General features: G+C 40.7%; 1 protein-coding gene across 7 annotated transcripts in view; it reads left to right on the top strand.

Moving 5' to 3' along the window:
- The window catches only part of USO1 (USO1 vesicle transport factor), a 33,005-nt gene extending 17,136 nt beyond the window's left edge, over window positions 1–15,869 (top strand). For 2 of the 7 annotated variants that reach the window (XM_066996583.1, XM_066996581.1), the window contains 14 exons: window positions 372–526; window positions 794–999; window positions 1,842–1,862; window positions 5,339–5,449; window positions 6,108–6,226; window positions 6,840–7,021; window positions 7,824–7,945; window positions 8,907–9,045; window positions 10,376–10,539; window positions 11,032–11,118; window positions 11,936–12,022; window positions 13,781–13,879; window positions 14,351–14,566; window positions 15,431–15,869. In XM_066996583.1, coding sequence (XP_066852684.1) covers window positions 372–526; window positions 794–999; window positions 1,842–1,862; window positions 5,339–5,449; window positions 6,108–6,226; window positions 6,840–7,021; window positions 7,824–7,945; window positions 8,907–9,045; window positions 10,376–10,539; window positions 11,032–11,118; window positions 11,936–12,022; window positions 13,781–13,879; window positions 14,351–14,566; window positions 15,431–15,508 — 1,786 coding nt within the window. In that variant the 3' untranslated portion in view covers window positions 15,509–15,869. Of the gene's footprint in view, window positions 1–371; window positions 527–787; window positions 1,000–1,841; window positions 1,863–5,338; window positions 5,450–6,107; window positions 6,227–6,839; window positions 7,022–7,823; window positions 7,946–8,906; window positions 9,046–10,375; window positions 10,540–11,031; window positions 11,119–11,935; window positions 12,023–13,780; window positions 13,880–14,350; window positions 14,567–15,430 lie in introns of all 7 variants that reach the window. The other 5 variants (XM_066996582.1, XM_048074461.2, XM_066996585.1 and 2 more) reach the window with 3 other exon arrangements.
- Window positions 15,870–16,147: the final 278 nt, after the last annotated feature.

Raw genomic sequence — 16,147 nt, 5'->3', positions numbered from 1 at the left:
TGGTATAGACAACGACAGTCAAATCCAAAGGATTTTTCAGTTCAGAACTTGAAATTCTGATACAAACAGCTTCAAGTTCACATTGGGCATAATAGGTATAGCATGAAGGTGTCAGTTGTGTTTCCACAGAGATGAGGCTTAGAAGTCATTTTATTTAATGTTACTTGGTGGTACTTACAAAGTGAATGAGCAATAGTTGGCAAGTTCCTAGGTCAGAAGGAGCTGCTGCTGTCAGCCAGAGGGTAGTCTACACAAGGATTTAGAGGGTAGGAAAATAGGTGGGTAATTGATAAACCATTTGGGGTGTTTTCTTTACAGTTGTCTTCATGCACAACTTTGTCCTAATAGCTTTTCTTTTTATTACCAAATAGGCCTGCAATTGTAGTACTTCTGATGTCCATGGTAAACGAAAGGCAGCCTTTTGTGCTCCGATGTGCTGTTCTGTACTGTTTCCAGTGCTTTCTATACAAAAACCAAAAAGGACAAGGAGAAATTGTTTCGACGCTTTTGCCATCTACTATTGACGGTACGCAAGACGACAATGTCTGCACTGAGTTGTGAACCAGTGGAATAATAGTTCACTGCATCAAGTGTTATCTTCTGCAAAACTATTTACCTGTTATTGGGTGCCAGATCCAACCACAATGATTTGGTTTAGGGTTTCTCTAAGACTTGAAATAGATGGCCTTTAATTTTTTGTGCATTTACTGTACAGTTACGCCTTAATTATCTTGCTGCTTCTGTGGTGTGTTGTAATCTCATTTGTACCTCTGGCCCCTTTTGGTAGCTACAGGTAACTCTGTATCAGCTGGTCAGCTGCTCTGTGGGGGCCTCTTTTCAACGGACTCTCTTTCTAACTGGTGTGCTGCCGTGGCCCTGGCCCACGCGTTACAGGAAAATGCGACTCTGAAAGAACAGCTCCTGAGAGTTCAGCTGGCAACAAGCATTGGCAACCCACCAGTGTCGCTGCTGCAGCAGTGCACCAACATCCTCTCACAGGTATGGCACTGATTGGCCCATCAATGGGATAAAAATCCAGGTGTACAGGAAAAATGTTCTTGAGCAGGTGCATCACAGGAAGACATTAGTGTTAGCCTAAGGACAAGGATTCTCTCCCCTCCTGTTTTTTAAGATTTACTTAAAGCACCCTATGCTGAAGGGAGGGGGGAGCAGCAAATCTTATTGTTCATCAAGCATTTATCTTGCTTGCTGTCAGTAGGCAGGGGGCTTTAAAGCACATGGAACTTAAACTTGGTTTAAAAGACAAAGCAAACAGGCAGGATCCCCAGGCACATCTTGCTGTTGCTGCAGAAGTGCCTGGTTGGCATTTAGCCTGTAACTGCAAACCTGAAACATCTTTAGAAGAACAGGCTGTCGTCTATTGCTGGCTGTTGGTTTTGCTGATGAAAGCCAAAAACTTGTTCTGAAGTTGTACAGTATTTTAATACCTGGCTTTGGAAACAGGTGGTTTAACTTTACCTTCCAGACCACACTTCCTTGTGACATTAACTTCTGTTACACGTCCTTTCTCCCCACATGGTGGTAATGATAAAGAGATGGTTAGCTCTGGGCAGTGATTAGGCGTTCCTGCAGTTAAGAATAATGGCAAAATGCTGGAGTTTTGAATTAATTGATGGGACTTCTTTAATTTGCTTTCCCTGATCATAAGCAGAACTCCTTTTTATCCTTTTCCCTGCATTTTTGTTTAAGATGAATTTGAGACAATATAACTGCCTGTGGCTACGTAGCCTTAAATGATGCAGGGGATTGAAACTTTGGGGGAATGTTTCTGAAATGTGTTCATCTTAAACGTTCTCAAGTAACGTGTGTGTAACTTGCAGGGTGATAAGATCGACAGACGGGTATGTATTTTTTGGCACAGCTTCGGCATTTTCTTGCCAATAGCAGGCCTTTTCCTTTTGTCTTGGGTTTTGCTGGGGAGGTTTTCTTTAACTGCTCTTTGATGTGTTTCCACTCACAGCTTTGTGTTGCAGTTGGGTTTGGGTTTTTTCCTAGCATAACCACCTCTTTCTGTGTCTCCAGGGGATTCTCTGGGGGTGCTCCACAAAACTATGGGGTCAAGATCTTGGGTAACACGGGTGCTTTCTTTCCAGTGGGGTGTACTGATTCACTGTTTGTACACCTAACAGGCGCACTTTGCTTTTAAGAAAAATTAAACTGTTAGAAATGCTGTTTCCTCAGACAGGCCTGTAGCAAACAGCTGGTGCCATGTGAAGTGGGAACATGCTGCTCGTTTTCTGGCTGCTAAAAGAAAGACGGTGTTTAACCTGCCTTTCAGCCACCCTGTTACACTTAACAGCAAAAGCTTTGAGTTTTAACCATGGAGCCAGTGATTTGAATAGCATTCAAATTACTAGCATTCAATTACTTATTACTAGTGAATGACCCCTGAAGTGAGTTGCCTGACTTTCAGGCTGTGTTACTTAAAGCACTGCTGAAGTAGTTGTCAGCTGAAGCAGAAACAGTTCTTGAAATATTGCTGCTGTGGAATTGTGTGCTGAATTAGCTGTATTTGTAGTTGTGCAGAGGGGTGGGGTTGGATTGTTACCAGCCATGAATTGTAGGACAGCTGCCATGGAGGACTGTAACCTGTTAAAGTAGTGATTCTTATGGCATGGCTAGAAAATGTGTGTGTATTAGTTAATTAGGTGTGTATTAGGCTCTTCTGGCCCGTGTGGGAATGATTAGGCCAAACATTTTAATCTTCAATCTAGGATTCAATGCTTGAGTACATGTGGTGTGCAGCTGCTTCCAGGGGATATGTGTGCTGGAAATGCCAACCTGCATGAGCACAGGCAGCCTTGTGCTGCTGACAAGGTTTTAATAGAAGACTGGTGGAAGTGTCAGTTTAGAAGTCTGCAAATGTCCTGTAGGACAACCATTTAAAGCAGTTATTCTCAAGCACAGAAGGTCTGGGGAAACGGATTGCTGGCAGTTTTGAACCAGTCTGAAGTGTGAGGAACACTCAGTGGGGAAAAACGAGCAGTCTGCCTGTCCATCGGGTAATTGCAGGTGGGAGTATTAGGGTATGTTCCTCTGTAGGTATTTCTGTGGTAGGCTGTTAGGCAGTTGCCTGTGTCATGAGGATGTTAATGCATCTAATCTGGAAGGGTTTTAGGAAGAACTGATGTTTTTACAGCTTTCTCGTGGTAAGGCACTGTACAGAACAGGTAACATCCAGAGGCCCCTTGCCACCTAAGTGGCCCCATAGTTCTGTGAGGCAGTGAGGAAGTAAATCACCTGCGCAGCAGTTTTGGTCTAGCAAGAAGGGCCTATGTGGTCAACAGGTTCATCAGCTAAGGTGTCTGACAAGGCAGTACTAGTGCAATCCACTGCACCAGTGTGGCATGGTAGTTTTTTTCTATAAGAACTTGAAAAATGCAAGAGATGTCATATTTTGTTTAAATTCATGATTTACCAGAGGATTGGAGTGTGAATACAGTTCTTACCTAGTGGGTAATAAGGGCTAGTGAGGGAATATTTGTTGAAACGTGTTGTTAGAAGACTGTTGTGTCATCTCATGAGCAGAGATACAGAAGTGTTCTAGATCATGGAGGTTATGAACTAATTTTGAAGTATGTGGTGGGAGGGGAGACCCCCAGTGCAGGTGGGGAAAACTCAGTGGGCTGGTCCTGAGGACAGGAAGAGCAAAAAACAGAAAAGTTTACTGGGACTAGGCAGCCTGCAGGGAGATGCAGGTCAGTGGAAACCAGTCATGGGTTTCAGGTAGGAGGTTAGCAGCAAGGAAGATAATCTGTGTGTTAATGCAACAAAACAACAGGGTAACAGAGAAGCTGAACAGTGACTCCTAACAGCATATGTAGTACTTACTCTGGCAATAAAACAAGTGGTAATGTGCAGTTGGTGCTGATGGTTGTATTCTCTGCTGTTCTGACATTGTTCACGTGGGTCTCTGGAAGTCAAGGTGAGGATGAGGGCCAAAGGGCCAAACACTCCCTTTTCCCATGTAAGCAGTATTATGGTTGGCTGCCACAGTCTATTTATCTATAATTTTGTGTTTTCTTTTTCCCCTTAGAGATTCGTTTCATTTTAGTGATGACGGTATCTTAAAAGAGATCACAGTACCTCAATTGTGCTTGAAGGCAATCCCTTCAGGGCATGGTATTTTGTCCCAGTGGAGTTGGTAGGCTCCATTCCTGTCTGTCTTGCAGTCCACAGCGGCAGATGGTAGCTGGGAGCCTGCCGCAGAAGAAGCTTCTTGCCAGAGTGATGCTTGCTGGCTGTTTTGGTGGCGAAAAGGCTTATTTAAAGAGCTTAGGAAGCTTGTTTTTGTTGTGCTTTAATGCTTAAAAAAACCCCTGTCTTTAGCCCTAAAGCGTAGGGATTACCAGAGGCAAGGACTGAAGTCCACTGTCTCAAGCACAGATAATTCTCAGGCATGGACTCTTCTTTGTCATTGACTAATACTTTTATCTTCTTGCTGCTGTTTTGATCCCTGTGACCACTCCCATCAATGTATTTTCTTGCCTCCCTTTTGAAGGCATCCAAGCAGGTCTCATATGCTTCGTCTTGTCTTTGAGACTTGACTTAATCTTCCAGTTACTTTACCAAATTTATGAGGTGCTCGTGTGAAGTTGTTTTCTATGCAGGGAACATTTTGCCTGGCTGTCTTGTGAACGCTGACCATCTGTGAAGGGATGCACGCCTGCCTTAATGCTGCTGTGTCCATATTTATCTGCAACAAAGACAAGGGGGAGAGAACTGATAAGACAGTTTATTTGTGGATGAAAACATTTTTTTTTTCCAGTTAAAAAATAAATCCCTCAATCACGATAGTGAGCTTTCCCCTTCCTGGCTTAATGTACATATACCTTTGTCTGAATAGAAAGGTACTTCAATATTATGTTAAGAACACATGGCAGTTTTTAGGCAGCAGCAAATAGAAGTGGTTGTAGTGATGCATCTCTTACAGGGAATCCTTACCTGCCTTAATTTACACCTTGTTCCTTCTTTGCAGGGGTTGTGTGTATGTTCCTTTATGTTACCCTAGTATTAATTAAGTGCAAAACTAATTTGTTATGAGTTGATATTGATGCTAATTTGCCTTGAGTCATATTTCACGTCTGTGTTGCTTGTTTTTTTGCTCTGAAAGCAGCTAAATATGAGTGGTTTAATACTTGTTTCACCAAAGCACTAGAGCCGTGTTCAGTATAACTAATGAATGGGTATTTTGAAAGATGTGACTTTTTGTTTTAAAATGCATTGAAAGATGAGTTTTGAATCAGTACAGGGTTTTTTTTGATATTTTAGCCTTAAATTGTGCAAAGATAGTAATGGGGAAGTGTTATTTTTCCAGGGCAGCAAAGTACAGACCAGGGTTGGACTGCTGATGTTGCTTTGTACTTGGCTAAGCAACTGCTCAATTGCTGTCACACACTTCCTTCACAATCCAGCCAATATACCTTTTGTATCCTTGACTTGTTAGCAGATTAGAATGACTTGCCTAGTAGTTACTTGGACTGTCCATGTTAAAATCAAATGCTAATCTAGATCAGTTAGCAGGGATACTGCATGCTGTACAAGGAAATATATCAGGGCAGGAGTTGGAAGCAGCCTTTTACTGCCAGAGCTCTGTGTATGCTGACCTGCCTGTAAGATGTGCATGTAACTTCAGGCACAGCAGAAAGCTATGCCATCTGTGGGAGGGATTCTGCCAATTAAGTATTGTGTGATTTTTTTTTTTTTCATTTTACCAAGCCCATTGAAGTATTTATTATGAATTAGGCTCTTCTCCAGAAGTAGGGGGGCATGTTTCTAACTTGTATTGAAGCTTATTTCTATGCTTACTCTTGAGAAAAAGATCTGACTACAGTACTCTAGGCTAAACTGTCATTTAAGCTAAAGATTTGTTTGCGAACAAGTAAATCTCTTAGATTAAGCAGAACTACTGGTTTCCTGAGTCCTTTGAATTGTAAGATAGCTTGTTGGTGTCCTAATTAAGCTTGGTTTTAGATGCGCAAATTTTAAGAGGAAACTTAGACTGAAACAGCGCATTTGGAACAGAGAAGTATGTGGTATGTTTTGTGCTTATTTAGTATCTCAAAAGTCCTTAACAAGAGCTCTAGCTCACAGGGCAGATAGCTGAAAACCTTGGAGAAGAGGAACAGCTCGTGCAAGGCCTGTGTGCACTTCTGCTCGGCATTTCCATCTACTACAACGATAATTCTCTTGAAAATTACAGGAAGTAAGTATGATGTACAAATAAGACTGTAGGGAAAGGTCTGAATGGCAGATAGTAGTTTAAGAGTCTCTTAAATACTTGATTGAATATTTTCTGTGCATGTTTCTTACAGGATGCAAAATAACTGGACCCCACTTTTAGCTAGGCAAAACAGATCATTATTTTGCATAGGTCCTAACCTGTGTGTTCCTAGGCTGTGAACAAATGCCAGTGTCACACTGAAAAATCCTGGGTGTTGAATGTTAAGCATGTAATGCAGATAATCAAAATTGTAACTGGGAAAACAAAACCTCACTAAGACGAGGGGAAATGGCCTCAAGTTGCGCCAGGGGAGGTTTATGTTGGGTATTAGGAGAAATGTCTTTACTGAAATGGTTGTGTGCCATTAGAATAGGTCGTCCAGGGAAGTGGTTGAGTCACCGTCCCTGGAGGTCTTCAAAAAATGTATAGTTTTAGAACTTAGTAGCATGGTATAGTGGTGAATTTGAATACTAGGTTAATAAAGGTTGGACTAGGGGATCTTACAGGTCTTTTCCAATTTGAGTGATTCTATGAGCTAAGAATGTTTTTTTCTTTAAGTGTTGCACTGTGGTTGATTTTTCTCTTCTTTTTTTAGAGAGAAACTAAAACAGCTGATTGAGAAGAGGATTGGCAGGGAGAACTTTATTGAGAAGCTTGGCTTCATTAGCAAACATGAACTTTATTCCAGAGCTGCTCAGAAACCACAGCCTAGTTTTTCTAGCCCAGACCACATGATGTTTGATCATGAATTTACCAAGCTTGTAAAGGAATTGGAAGGTAAGATGTATTTTAATTTCAGGGTTTTCTTGTGATGAGCTGATGACTGAATTACCAAACATGCTGAATGTCCTATTAAAAGTAGTGTGATTATATGAAAATATAGCATCCTAAGAAGCACAGGACATGGATTGCTCTAAGCTATCATAAATCCAAGTTTGCAGTTCAAATATTTTGTAAAATTATTCCCAGTACACATCCGTAATCAGGACTTCTAGTAATTAAACTTAGTTGTATTGTTAAGTAAAACAATTCTTACTATGTGCTGTGAGTTGCCACGCTGTGGCAAAGGAGTTTATTTGTCTGTGTTCACACAGACTGAAACGGGCGGTGATGGAAGCTCGACTCACAGGAGTACACAAGCCAGCACTTTGCAGATTTGTTAAGACAAATTATGTATAATGAATTTCCTGGCTTGTTAGAAAATAACGGGGACTCCATTCTTAATAAGGCTTCATCTACATGTTGCCTTCATAGTCCTAAATCTCTTACTTGTGCAGCCACTTAGGCAAATAGTTGTAACGGAGCATAATGCAAGTGAAGCACGTTTGCTGATGGAAAGGACTCAAAACACCAATTTCCTATTCTGAAACTGTCGAGCAGTAAGCATGCAAACCTTCCTATAAAAAAAAACACTGCCTTTTCCTATTTTTTAAGACTGTGTAACCATTTCGTTTTCTCTCAAGTGCATATTCTATTTCTCATACTATCAATTTAGTTAAACTGGGTGAGGCTGTGAGATGGTTATGAGGACAAAAAAGATAAATGAACTGGGCTTTACTTGACAAACTCTTGTCAACAGGTGTCATAAGTAAAGCTATTTACAAGTCCAGTGAAGAAGATAAAAAAGAGGAGGAGGTTAAGAAGACATTGGAACAGCATGACAACATTGTGACTCACTACAAAAAAGTCATCAGGGAGCAGGTAAGAGGCAGTCGCTCCATATCCCTGTTTTTAGAAGCTGTTTATACTGACTTTTGGAGCTATCACAATGCAGATGTAAAAGTAAGAAGGAATCTAGTAATGCAGGTATGCTTGAAAAACACTAAGGCCAAGAATAACTGGTTGAACTCAAGTGTCAGTGTTTAGAATACTGGTTAAGTTTAATTCCTTTCCTGAGGTACATCTTCTCTTTTGTTTGTTTCTCTTCAACTAAGTAACTGAGAAACGTGCAGCCCTTTTCAAAAAGATGAAATTTTTATTTCTGTGCTCTCCCTTCTCAAAAGATAATAGATGAAATGTGACTGAAAAGGAAACAAAGTTTCCTTGATCAAATTTGGGTATACTTGTTGAATCTTTTCCAATGGTAATTTGCTTTTTTTTTTTTTGCCACAGCTTAGATTGAGAAGTAAAGGAGCAAAGCTAGGTAATGTAGCTAAAGGGGAACTGCAGCAGGTTTTCATAGTTCGTGGACCTAGAATAGACACAGCCCGCTGCAGTATACCTGGAATTAAGGGACACTTTTGAACCTTCAGTGAGGTTTTATTGAATACATGACTGCAATTACCACTGTTTCTTCCAAGACTTTGTAAGCAGACCAAATGTGTGCAGGATTCAGTGGGGGTGGGGAGAAAAATTACAAGATTTTGTATCTTTGACTCTTCCTGCTGTCCCTGGTATGGAGATGGTGGAGCTCTCCTCCGTGAGATTCGGAATGCGTTGGTCTTCTGTGACAGACTACTTCTATCTTTCCTCCATCTTTTTCCCTAGGAGAGCTATCTACGTTTGTATGAAACTTTTCTGCTAATCTGTCATAGGTAGCACTGACAATCTCTATAACCAGTGATGTCTACTGGTGGAGTAAAGTTTTTTTTATGTCTTTTTGTACCTTAGAGCATTGTATTCAAATGTTTTTACTGAAAGTGCTTTCTTTTTCCTTTCACAGGACCAGGAGCTTGAAGAGTTAAAACAACAGGTTAACACTTTAAAATCTCAAAATGAGCAGCTTCAAACAACGGTTACACAGCAAGTGTCGCAGATCCAGCAGCACAAAGACCAATATAATCTCCTTAAAGTACAGCTAGGTATGCTTCAGAAAGAATAATAGTAACCTTGCTAGTGCTGAAGATTGTATGTAGTTTATGGCAAACTATAGAACAGGTGCAGCAAACAATCTTTTGTCATAGCAGACATGCTGCTTTGTTACACAGTATATGAAAATTTCCCATAGAGATAAAGACTTTTTTGGGAAAGTCGATGTTGAGCATTGCTAAAAACTTCATTTAAGCATCAGATTTTCTTTAACTAAAAATATTAGTAAGATATTTTAAGTAATATTAATAATATTAAAATATAACATAATAATTTAATATAAATATATATAAACAAATAAAAATAATACATATAAAATAATAATTGAATAATATTTAAAATATCTTACTTTAAATGCCTTCAAACTACAGAATAACGCGCAGTGAGAACTGAAAGGACAACCTGAAAATGTGATGGAAGGATCACTTGTTTTTGATTTGTGCCCAAGTTTTAGGTGTTTTGCAGTAATAGTTACTTTCTCAGAACAGCCTGTTAGTGTATCTTGAGCTAGGTCCTACCTGCCATGTAGGCTTGCTACCTGGGAAAACAAGCACCTAAAGAACATGGCTGCAGCCCAGACAATCCATTTACATGGACACATGGAAATACTGGGATTAGAAATAGCTTCTGATCTGATGATGGTGTTAGTTCAGTTGTCCACCATGAAAAGACAAGCCCTTCCTTGCAACCCTAGCTCCTTAGCTGCAGCTGTGCCGGGTGAAGGACTGGAGCTGATGCTTGCTGTGAGAAGTGGTGGCTACCAGGGAACTGCTGGTAGAAGCTTATTCCAAAACAGTTATGCCCTGTTCAGTCTTAAAAACAGAGAGAGTCCGTGTGTGCTACAGCTTGTATCTCAGAATGAAAACGTGAGTATCTGTGGTATGGCAGATGAACAAGATGAAGCGTATCATTGTCAGTAGAGGGGGCTAATGGAATGCTTAAATCAGGACAGTATATGCGAGTTATTCCAAGGGCAAGATGCCTGACGAGCTGTGTATGCCATAGACTTGGTTTGTTAGTATTAAACATGAGGTAAGGGAACAATTGCCAGTCATTACAGAATGAACTGTGTATGTATTTCTTTGGGTTGAACTGAATGGCTAGAGCAGCATGCAAATGTAGTCACAAATAAGGAATAGCAAATTAGACCTTGTCCTTAGATTTCTGATAGAGAATTTTAAAACTCTGTACTTGGGCTCTTTACTTCAAATAATGTGTACTGCCTTGTGGGGCGAGAGGAGGAGGAGCAATGAATTCTTTGATTTTTTTGTTCAAAAACAACTTTGAAAATGTCTGTAAACTTTGTTATAAACTGTCTCCTAGGAAAGGACAATCAGCATCATAATTCCCACAGTGATACAGTTCAGATGAATGGCATTCAGGTGGAGGAAGTGAGCAAACTGAAAGAGGAGTTGGAAGAATGGAAAAACAAGCATGAGCTGCTGCAAGGGCAGTTGAGGGAAAAGGATTCTTTGATTGAAAAATTGGTAAGGGCTAACTACTGTCTCATCAGATCTTGACAGGGCTTCTGTTTCTGTTTTAAAATTTTATTTGCCTTATGCTGCGAAGGTTATCACTGTGATGGCAGTCATGCAATCAGTTATGATTTCGTGCTGATAATAAGAAATACAGTGGGGGATGGCTTAACGGGAGCATGTGTTCTTTTTCTTGCTTGTTTTTTGCTTCACACTGTTCCCAGGAGTAGCCTGTGCAGCTGATCTGTTGTAGTGTAGAATCTGCCTTCTTTTGCTTGCCTTCTGTGTTTCAGTTGGTGAAAGTTATTTTTTGCTTCCACCTTAGAGGAGACCATTCAGCTGCTCTCTTGCTATCAGAGAGCTTTATGACATGCTTTTATTAACCTATTTTCACCTTTTAACCAGGGAACAGTGATTCAAGCACACAGTTTACTGTGTGTTTGGACAACATAACTATATTTAGTCTGTTTAGTTGTCTGATTGATTTTTCTGTTGCTATTACAGAAGCCTTTGCAGTTGGAAACGGGAACAGAACAGTCTTCACAGACGAGCAAATCCAGTGGCTTGGAGCACAATAATGAACTACAAAAGGTGAACTTGTGTTACTTCAGCAAAGCTGAAGTGAACAGTGGTAGCTCAGGATTGGAAGGGAGAAGAGGGATCAAGTTTTAGGGAGGGTCAGGATTTCTGAGCTTCCTGATAATATTAATGGCCTTCCTTTGTGATGATAGTACTGATCTTGGAGCATGGAGATCATGTATCCAAAAATGAATTGCTTGCATTTGCTAAGCAGCTTTAAGCCAGGAGTAGAAATGTCAACTTGTGCAGACTTGAGACATTTTTGTGTTTATCCATTGCCAAGTATTGTTAAGTGTTCATAAGAAAGCTTCCACGTATTAGATGTACAGCACAGAACAAGTGCTTATGTATCTGTAGGTTCAATGATTTTGCATAGCTGTTGAGCAAAAAATATCTAGTGGTTTTGCAAAAACTTGATTGGAAATTGTGATTGGAAAACAAAGAATGCCTAGGCTGATGTGCCTTAGTGGCTTTCTGCACAAAGAGTGGATGGATATCCACAGAGGATGCTGGTGGGAGTGCTAGTGGTGTGAAACCCTGTTATAAACATTAGTCTGGCAGGTGGCTTTGGGCACTGCATAGAGAAGAAATTCTTCAGAGTATGGGGTGGAAGGGATGCTTGTTGCTGCTGAGCTTTTGTCTTCTAGAGAAACGGTTGCTGCGTTGTCACTAAGACATTTGCACCCTTCCACTTGTGTAGCTAGTGCAATTATTATTAGCTAAGTGCTAAAGCAATTATTCTGGTAGCATTTAACCTAACAAAAAGCTAGCGGGAAGAACTGCTTTGCTTTCTAAAACTAAAAGTATTTTCCTTTTTTGTTTTCCAAAGGAATTAGAAATGCTCAGGACTCAGATACAACTACAGTCTGCAGAAATCTCTAAGCTTCAGGCTGAGAACCAGAAGCTACAAGTAATGGTACTAGTAAAATACTTACTTTTCCTTTTGAGACAAACTTTCCTGCCTGTGCTGTCAATAGCTATTTTCCTAAACCAAGCTTGTTTTAAACATGCACATCAGAAAGTGATTCCAACATTGTTTTAAATGAAGTAATGTATTACCTAGACAAATCCTTCCTGAGGAAAGAGTAGATGTTACTGAAGTTAATGCTTTGTGAATTGTGAGGCCATTGGTCCTTGGTGTTTTTATAGAAGTCATGCATTGTTTTAAGTTTCTACTGTTACCAAAGGGGAAAAACAAACAAACCCCTCCTGTGAAGCACACCTCTTGTGAAGCACAACGCATGATATAGTGTACATTAGAAGGATGATTATTTTTCAAATATTGAAGGATACTACTTTGGAAACTTAGATAAAATTGCTTGGCAAACAGGTACATCTGTCTGCACAGACCTCTAAACATAATATGTTACATGTTGAATACTAAATATTTTATATTGAAAAAAATGGCCAATAGAGCCTTTGAGGAAAGGTTTTAAAAAAGAGGCAATCCTGTCCTCAGAACTAGCTAATGGCATTAGAAAGTATATCTTGAGCCTGCATACCTCGTTAGGGAGTTGTGTGAACATCCTACTGACATGTTTCTGCAGCAGAGCTCATGGTTCAAGTTGCAGGTCTGTGGGCCACGTGAACAATTGGAAGGAGAGCATTCAGTGATGGTGCTCAAGCAGAACAAGAGTAGCTGTTGTGTGCCCTGCTTTTGTAGCTCTGCTATAATGAAGATAAGGAAGCTGGATTTGCTGAAACTCTTGTTTCTGGCTGGCTTGTTCTGACTAATGCATCAAAGTATGATTTCAACATCACAGGAGAAGGACTTTGTGTGGGGAAAAGATCAAGTGTTTAATGCACAGATGAGCTTGGTGAGGAAGGGTTTTGATATTTTCCAGTGTAAAAAGGTTTAGCTGCCATATGAGATTCCATTTCACATGTGTTGGCCATGTGTGCTTGTGTGGCAGAGGCACGTTCAAGTGTTTCATGCTGCCACCAGCTGTCAGGCCAATTCATTGCCATCCAACACACTGCTGGCCTTTCTTAGAGCTCTGACTTGAACGTGCTACAACTGGAGAAGCATTATCTTACGTTCATGCTGTGTTGATAGTTTTAACTGAAAGACAGCTGCCACATTTTGGAAACCTTAACTTTAGGAAGGGCTGGCTTATACCACACTAAACCTATTTTCAGTAATCACATAAAAGATGCAGATACTGTCCCATCCCTGCAAGTGTTGAAGGCCAGGTTGGATGGGGCTTTGCGCAAATGGAAGATGTCCCTGAACGTGGCAGGGGGTTGCAACTAGATGAGGTTTAAGGTTACTTCCAGCCTCAACCATGCTGTGATATTTAGCCTAATTAAAAGTCAAAACAACAACAAAAAAAATCAACCCTTTGACACTTAAGAACCATCTGAGTGAGAGCTGGTGGCCTGTAAGTGACTGAGTTGGCGTAGAAAAAACTCTGTACACCATAATTTCTGTGAATTAAAGGTTATACCGTCTTCTTTTTTGTGTATGCATATGCATGTATTCAGACCCCAGAAAACATGTAAATGATGTAAATGACTGATGTAAATTTATGATGTAAATAACTACCATACCTTGGCTATGCTGTAGCAAGAAAGTAAGTTTTTAACATCTATAAGTAATTGTGTAATGTCTTGGCTTGCTGACTTCTTATGTGAGGCATTCAGTGCTCCTGACACTGCTTTTTCTTTTGCACAGAACACAAGTGCAGATCCTGCTTTAGGTGACAGCAGTGCAACAGCAGCGAAGAACTTGGAATTAGAGGGACGACTTGTGCAAGAAGTGAAAGAGCTGAAGGTCAGTACTGGATGAACGCCACACTAGGTCACTTGATGCTCAGCCTTCAGTTAGGACTTGTGCAACTAGAAACGCTTTGGATGGAGGGGGTTTGTACTGTCAGGATTTTCTGTTTTAGACAACAGAAGGGAAGTTGAATGCATCTCTTCTGTTGTTTTTCACTTGGGGAACTTAGGCCTTGCCTGCCTTTGAAGCCTTCAAAGAGTTAGTAAGAAGGGTCTAGGAAATAGCTTTACTGTGACGTGGACAACCTGACTTGACTGGGGGAGGGTAACCACTCTTTAAAACTCCTACCTACCCTTCTCTTGGCTGGTAATAGGGGGAGTTTGGTTAAGGAAGTGTAGAAGCGAGGCCACAGGACGGTTGGTGGGGATCGGCCTGTTACAAGTAGTGTATGGGAGGTGTTTGTAGGAAACAAAGCATGTTTTCCTTGCTTAAGGTGTGACTTTGTGGGATTTTTCCTGTTGCCAGAGTGAAGTCAAAGCCCTTTCTGAAGAAAAAGCATCACTAAAACAGCACCTAGATTCATCCAACAGTACAGTTGCCATCTTGCAAGATGAGAAAAGCAAACTTCAGCAAGAAGTTGCAGAATCAAAAAAAGAACAGGATGATCTTCTGGTGCTTTTGGCTGACCAGGATCAGAAACTATCTGCCCTGAAGAATAAATTGAAGGATCTTGGTGTACCGGTAAGCAAAACAATGTTTCAAGTAAGTTCTCAGGTGCAAGGCTGGCCTGAGCGGTCTGGGTATGACAGTGCTTTATCCAACACATATGGTGAGGCATCCCTCTATAAATGGAGGGCTGTTGAATCTACCAGAGTTGCTTTTTGAACTTAAGTTGGCAGCTAGCAAGAAAATTGCCTCTTGGAAGAAGTGTTCAGAGGTACCTGCATAAGCATTGTGATGAAAACACCTTGTACTGTATACATGTGTCTGGAATGCTATCTGACCGTCTGCCCTTGCTGTTGCTTGTCCTGGCTGCCAGCTAGAAAACAAAGGATGGCATTGTAATGATCCAAGGGCTTGCTCTGCAGAAAATCCAAGTGATGACTTAACAAGCAACTAAAGCTTTCTAGCTATGCTGCAAATGGTCACTGCAGCATCTGAGAGCAACTCTGGGCAATTGATTTTAAGAACCCGTGTGGCTTGCAGCTGAACTTGTGACTGTAAGGTGGATGTCACTAGGTGATGTGCTGCAGTTCTTGTGGCTGAATGCCAGACTTGAGCCTGTGTTTCTTATCCAAAGGCAATCATTCTTTCTGATGCAAATCATTTATGTATTAAAGATTACTTTTTGGTAGTTAACAGTTAATCTGGTCTAGCTTTTGCTATCTGGATAAAACATTAGTGTAGGGGGTACTTGTAGCATGTGTAGAAGTTAAACTGTGAGATTGCAAGATGACAATTTGAAGTGTTAATTGATACAGCATGATGATTTTAGGTTACCTTTAAGCCTATTTTCATTCCCTCTGCATTTGTTTTATCTTCAAAGGATTGAATCCTTTGACAGAAAGGACCTTATTGTTCACAACAGATCTTTATTCATTTCAGGTTGAAGATGAGGATGATATTGAATCCGGAGATCAAGCAGATGAAGATGAGGATGGGGATGAAGAGGAGCAAGACTAATGTTCTTTTGTGTGTTACAATGAAAACTAGATTGCATTGTTAGTGGGGAAAAAAAATCTGTTATTGGTATACAACGCAAAACATCTGCTTACAAGAAGCAGAGGGGAAAGTGGCAACTGTGGGACTAGTTATAAGTTACTGAAGTGTCTGGAAACCCTTCATACTAGGTAAAGCAAACAAAAATTACTAAATTCTATATGAGTATCCCAAATTTTACTTGTTTAGAAGTTGCTTTAGACATGGTTTAAATTATGGGGATGACAGTGCTGTTCATTGTCATTACAGGAGTTCTGTGCATTTGTTTACCATTTTAACCTTCTGGAACTCTTAACATAATTAAATACAGAAGTATTTGGTTTAACATCTGTCAAATGGAATCATTGCCTCTGCCCTCAGCACGGAGCTTCAGTGTAATTTGTGGCTTCCTTTAAAGAGCAGTGGCGAGGTGGAAGGGTTGGGGTGGCTGTGGTGTGCGCTGGCCACTCTGCTGCCCTCCTGAGCTAGTTCTCTAGGTGCGAATGGACCTGAGCATCGAGTGCCTTGACGCCTGGTACAGCTGCATTTGGTACCTCCTGGAGGGAACCAGAGGGAACTGCAACGTTATGCTAATAATGTGGAAGAGGCTTCACGGAAATGTGC

This window comes from Anser cygnoides, chromosome 4 (genome assembly GCF_040182565.1).
Source record: "Anser cygnoides isolate HZ-2024a breed goose chromosome 4, Taihu_goose_T2T_genome, whole genome shotgun sequence".
NCBI classification, from domain to species: Eukaryota; Metazoa; Chordata; class Aves; order Anseriformes; family Anatidae; genus Anser; species Anser cygnoides.
The sequence above is the reverse complement of the archived record's forward strand: the minus strand, read 5'-3'. Positions and strand labels throughout refer to the sequence as shown.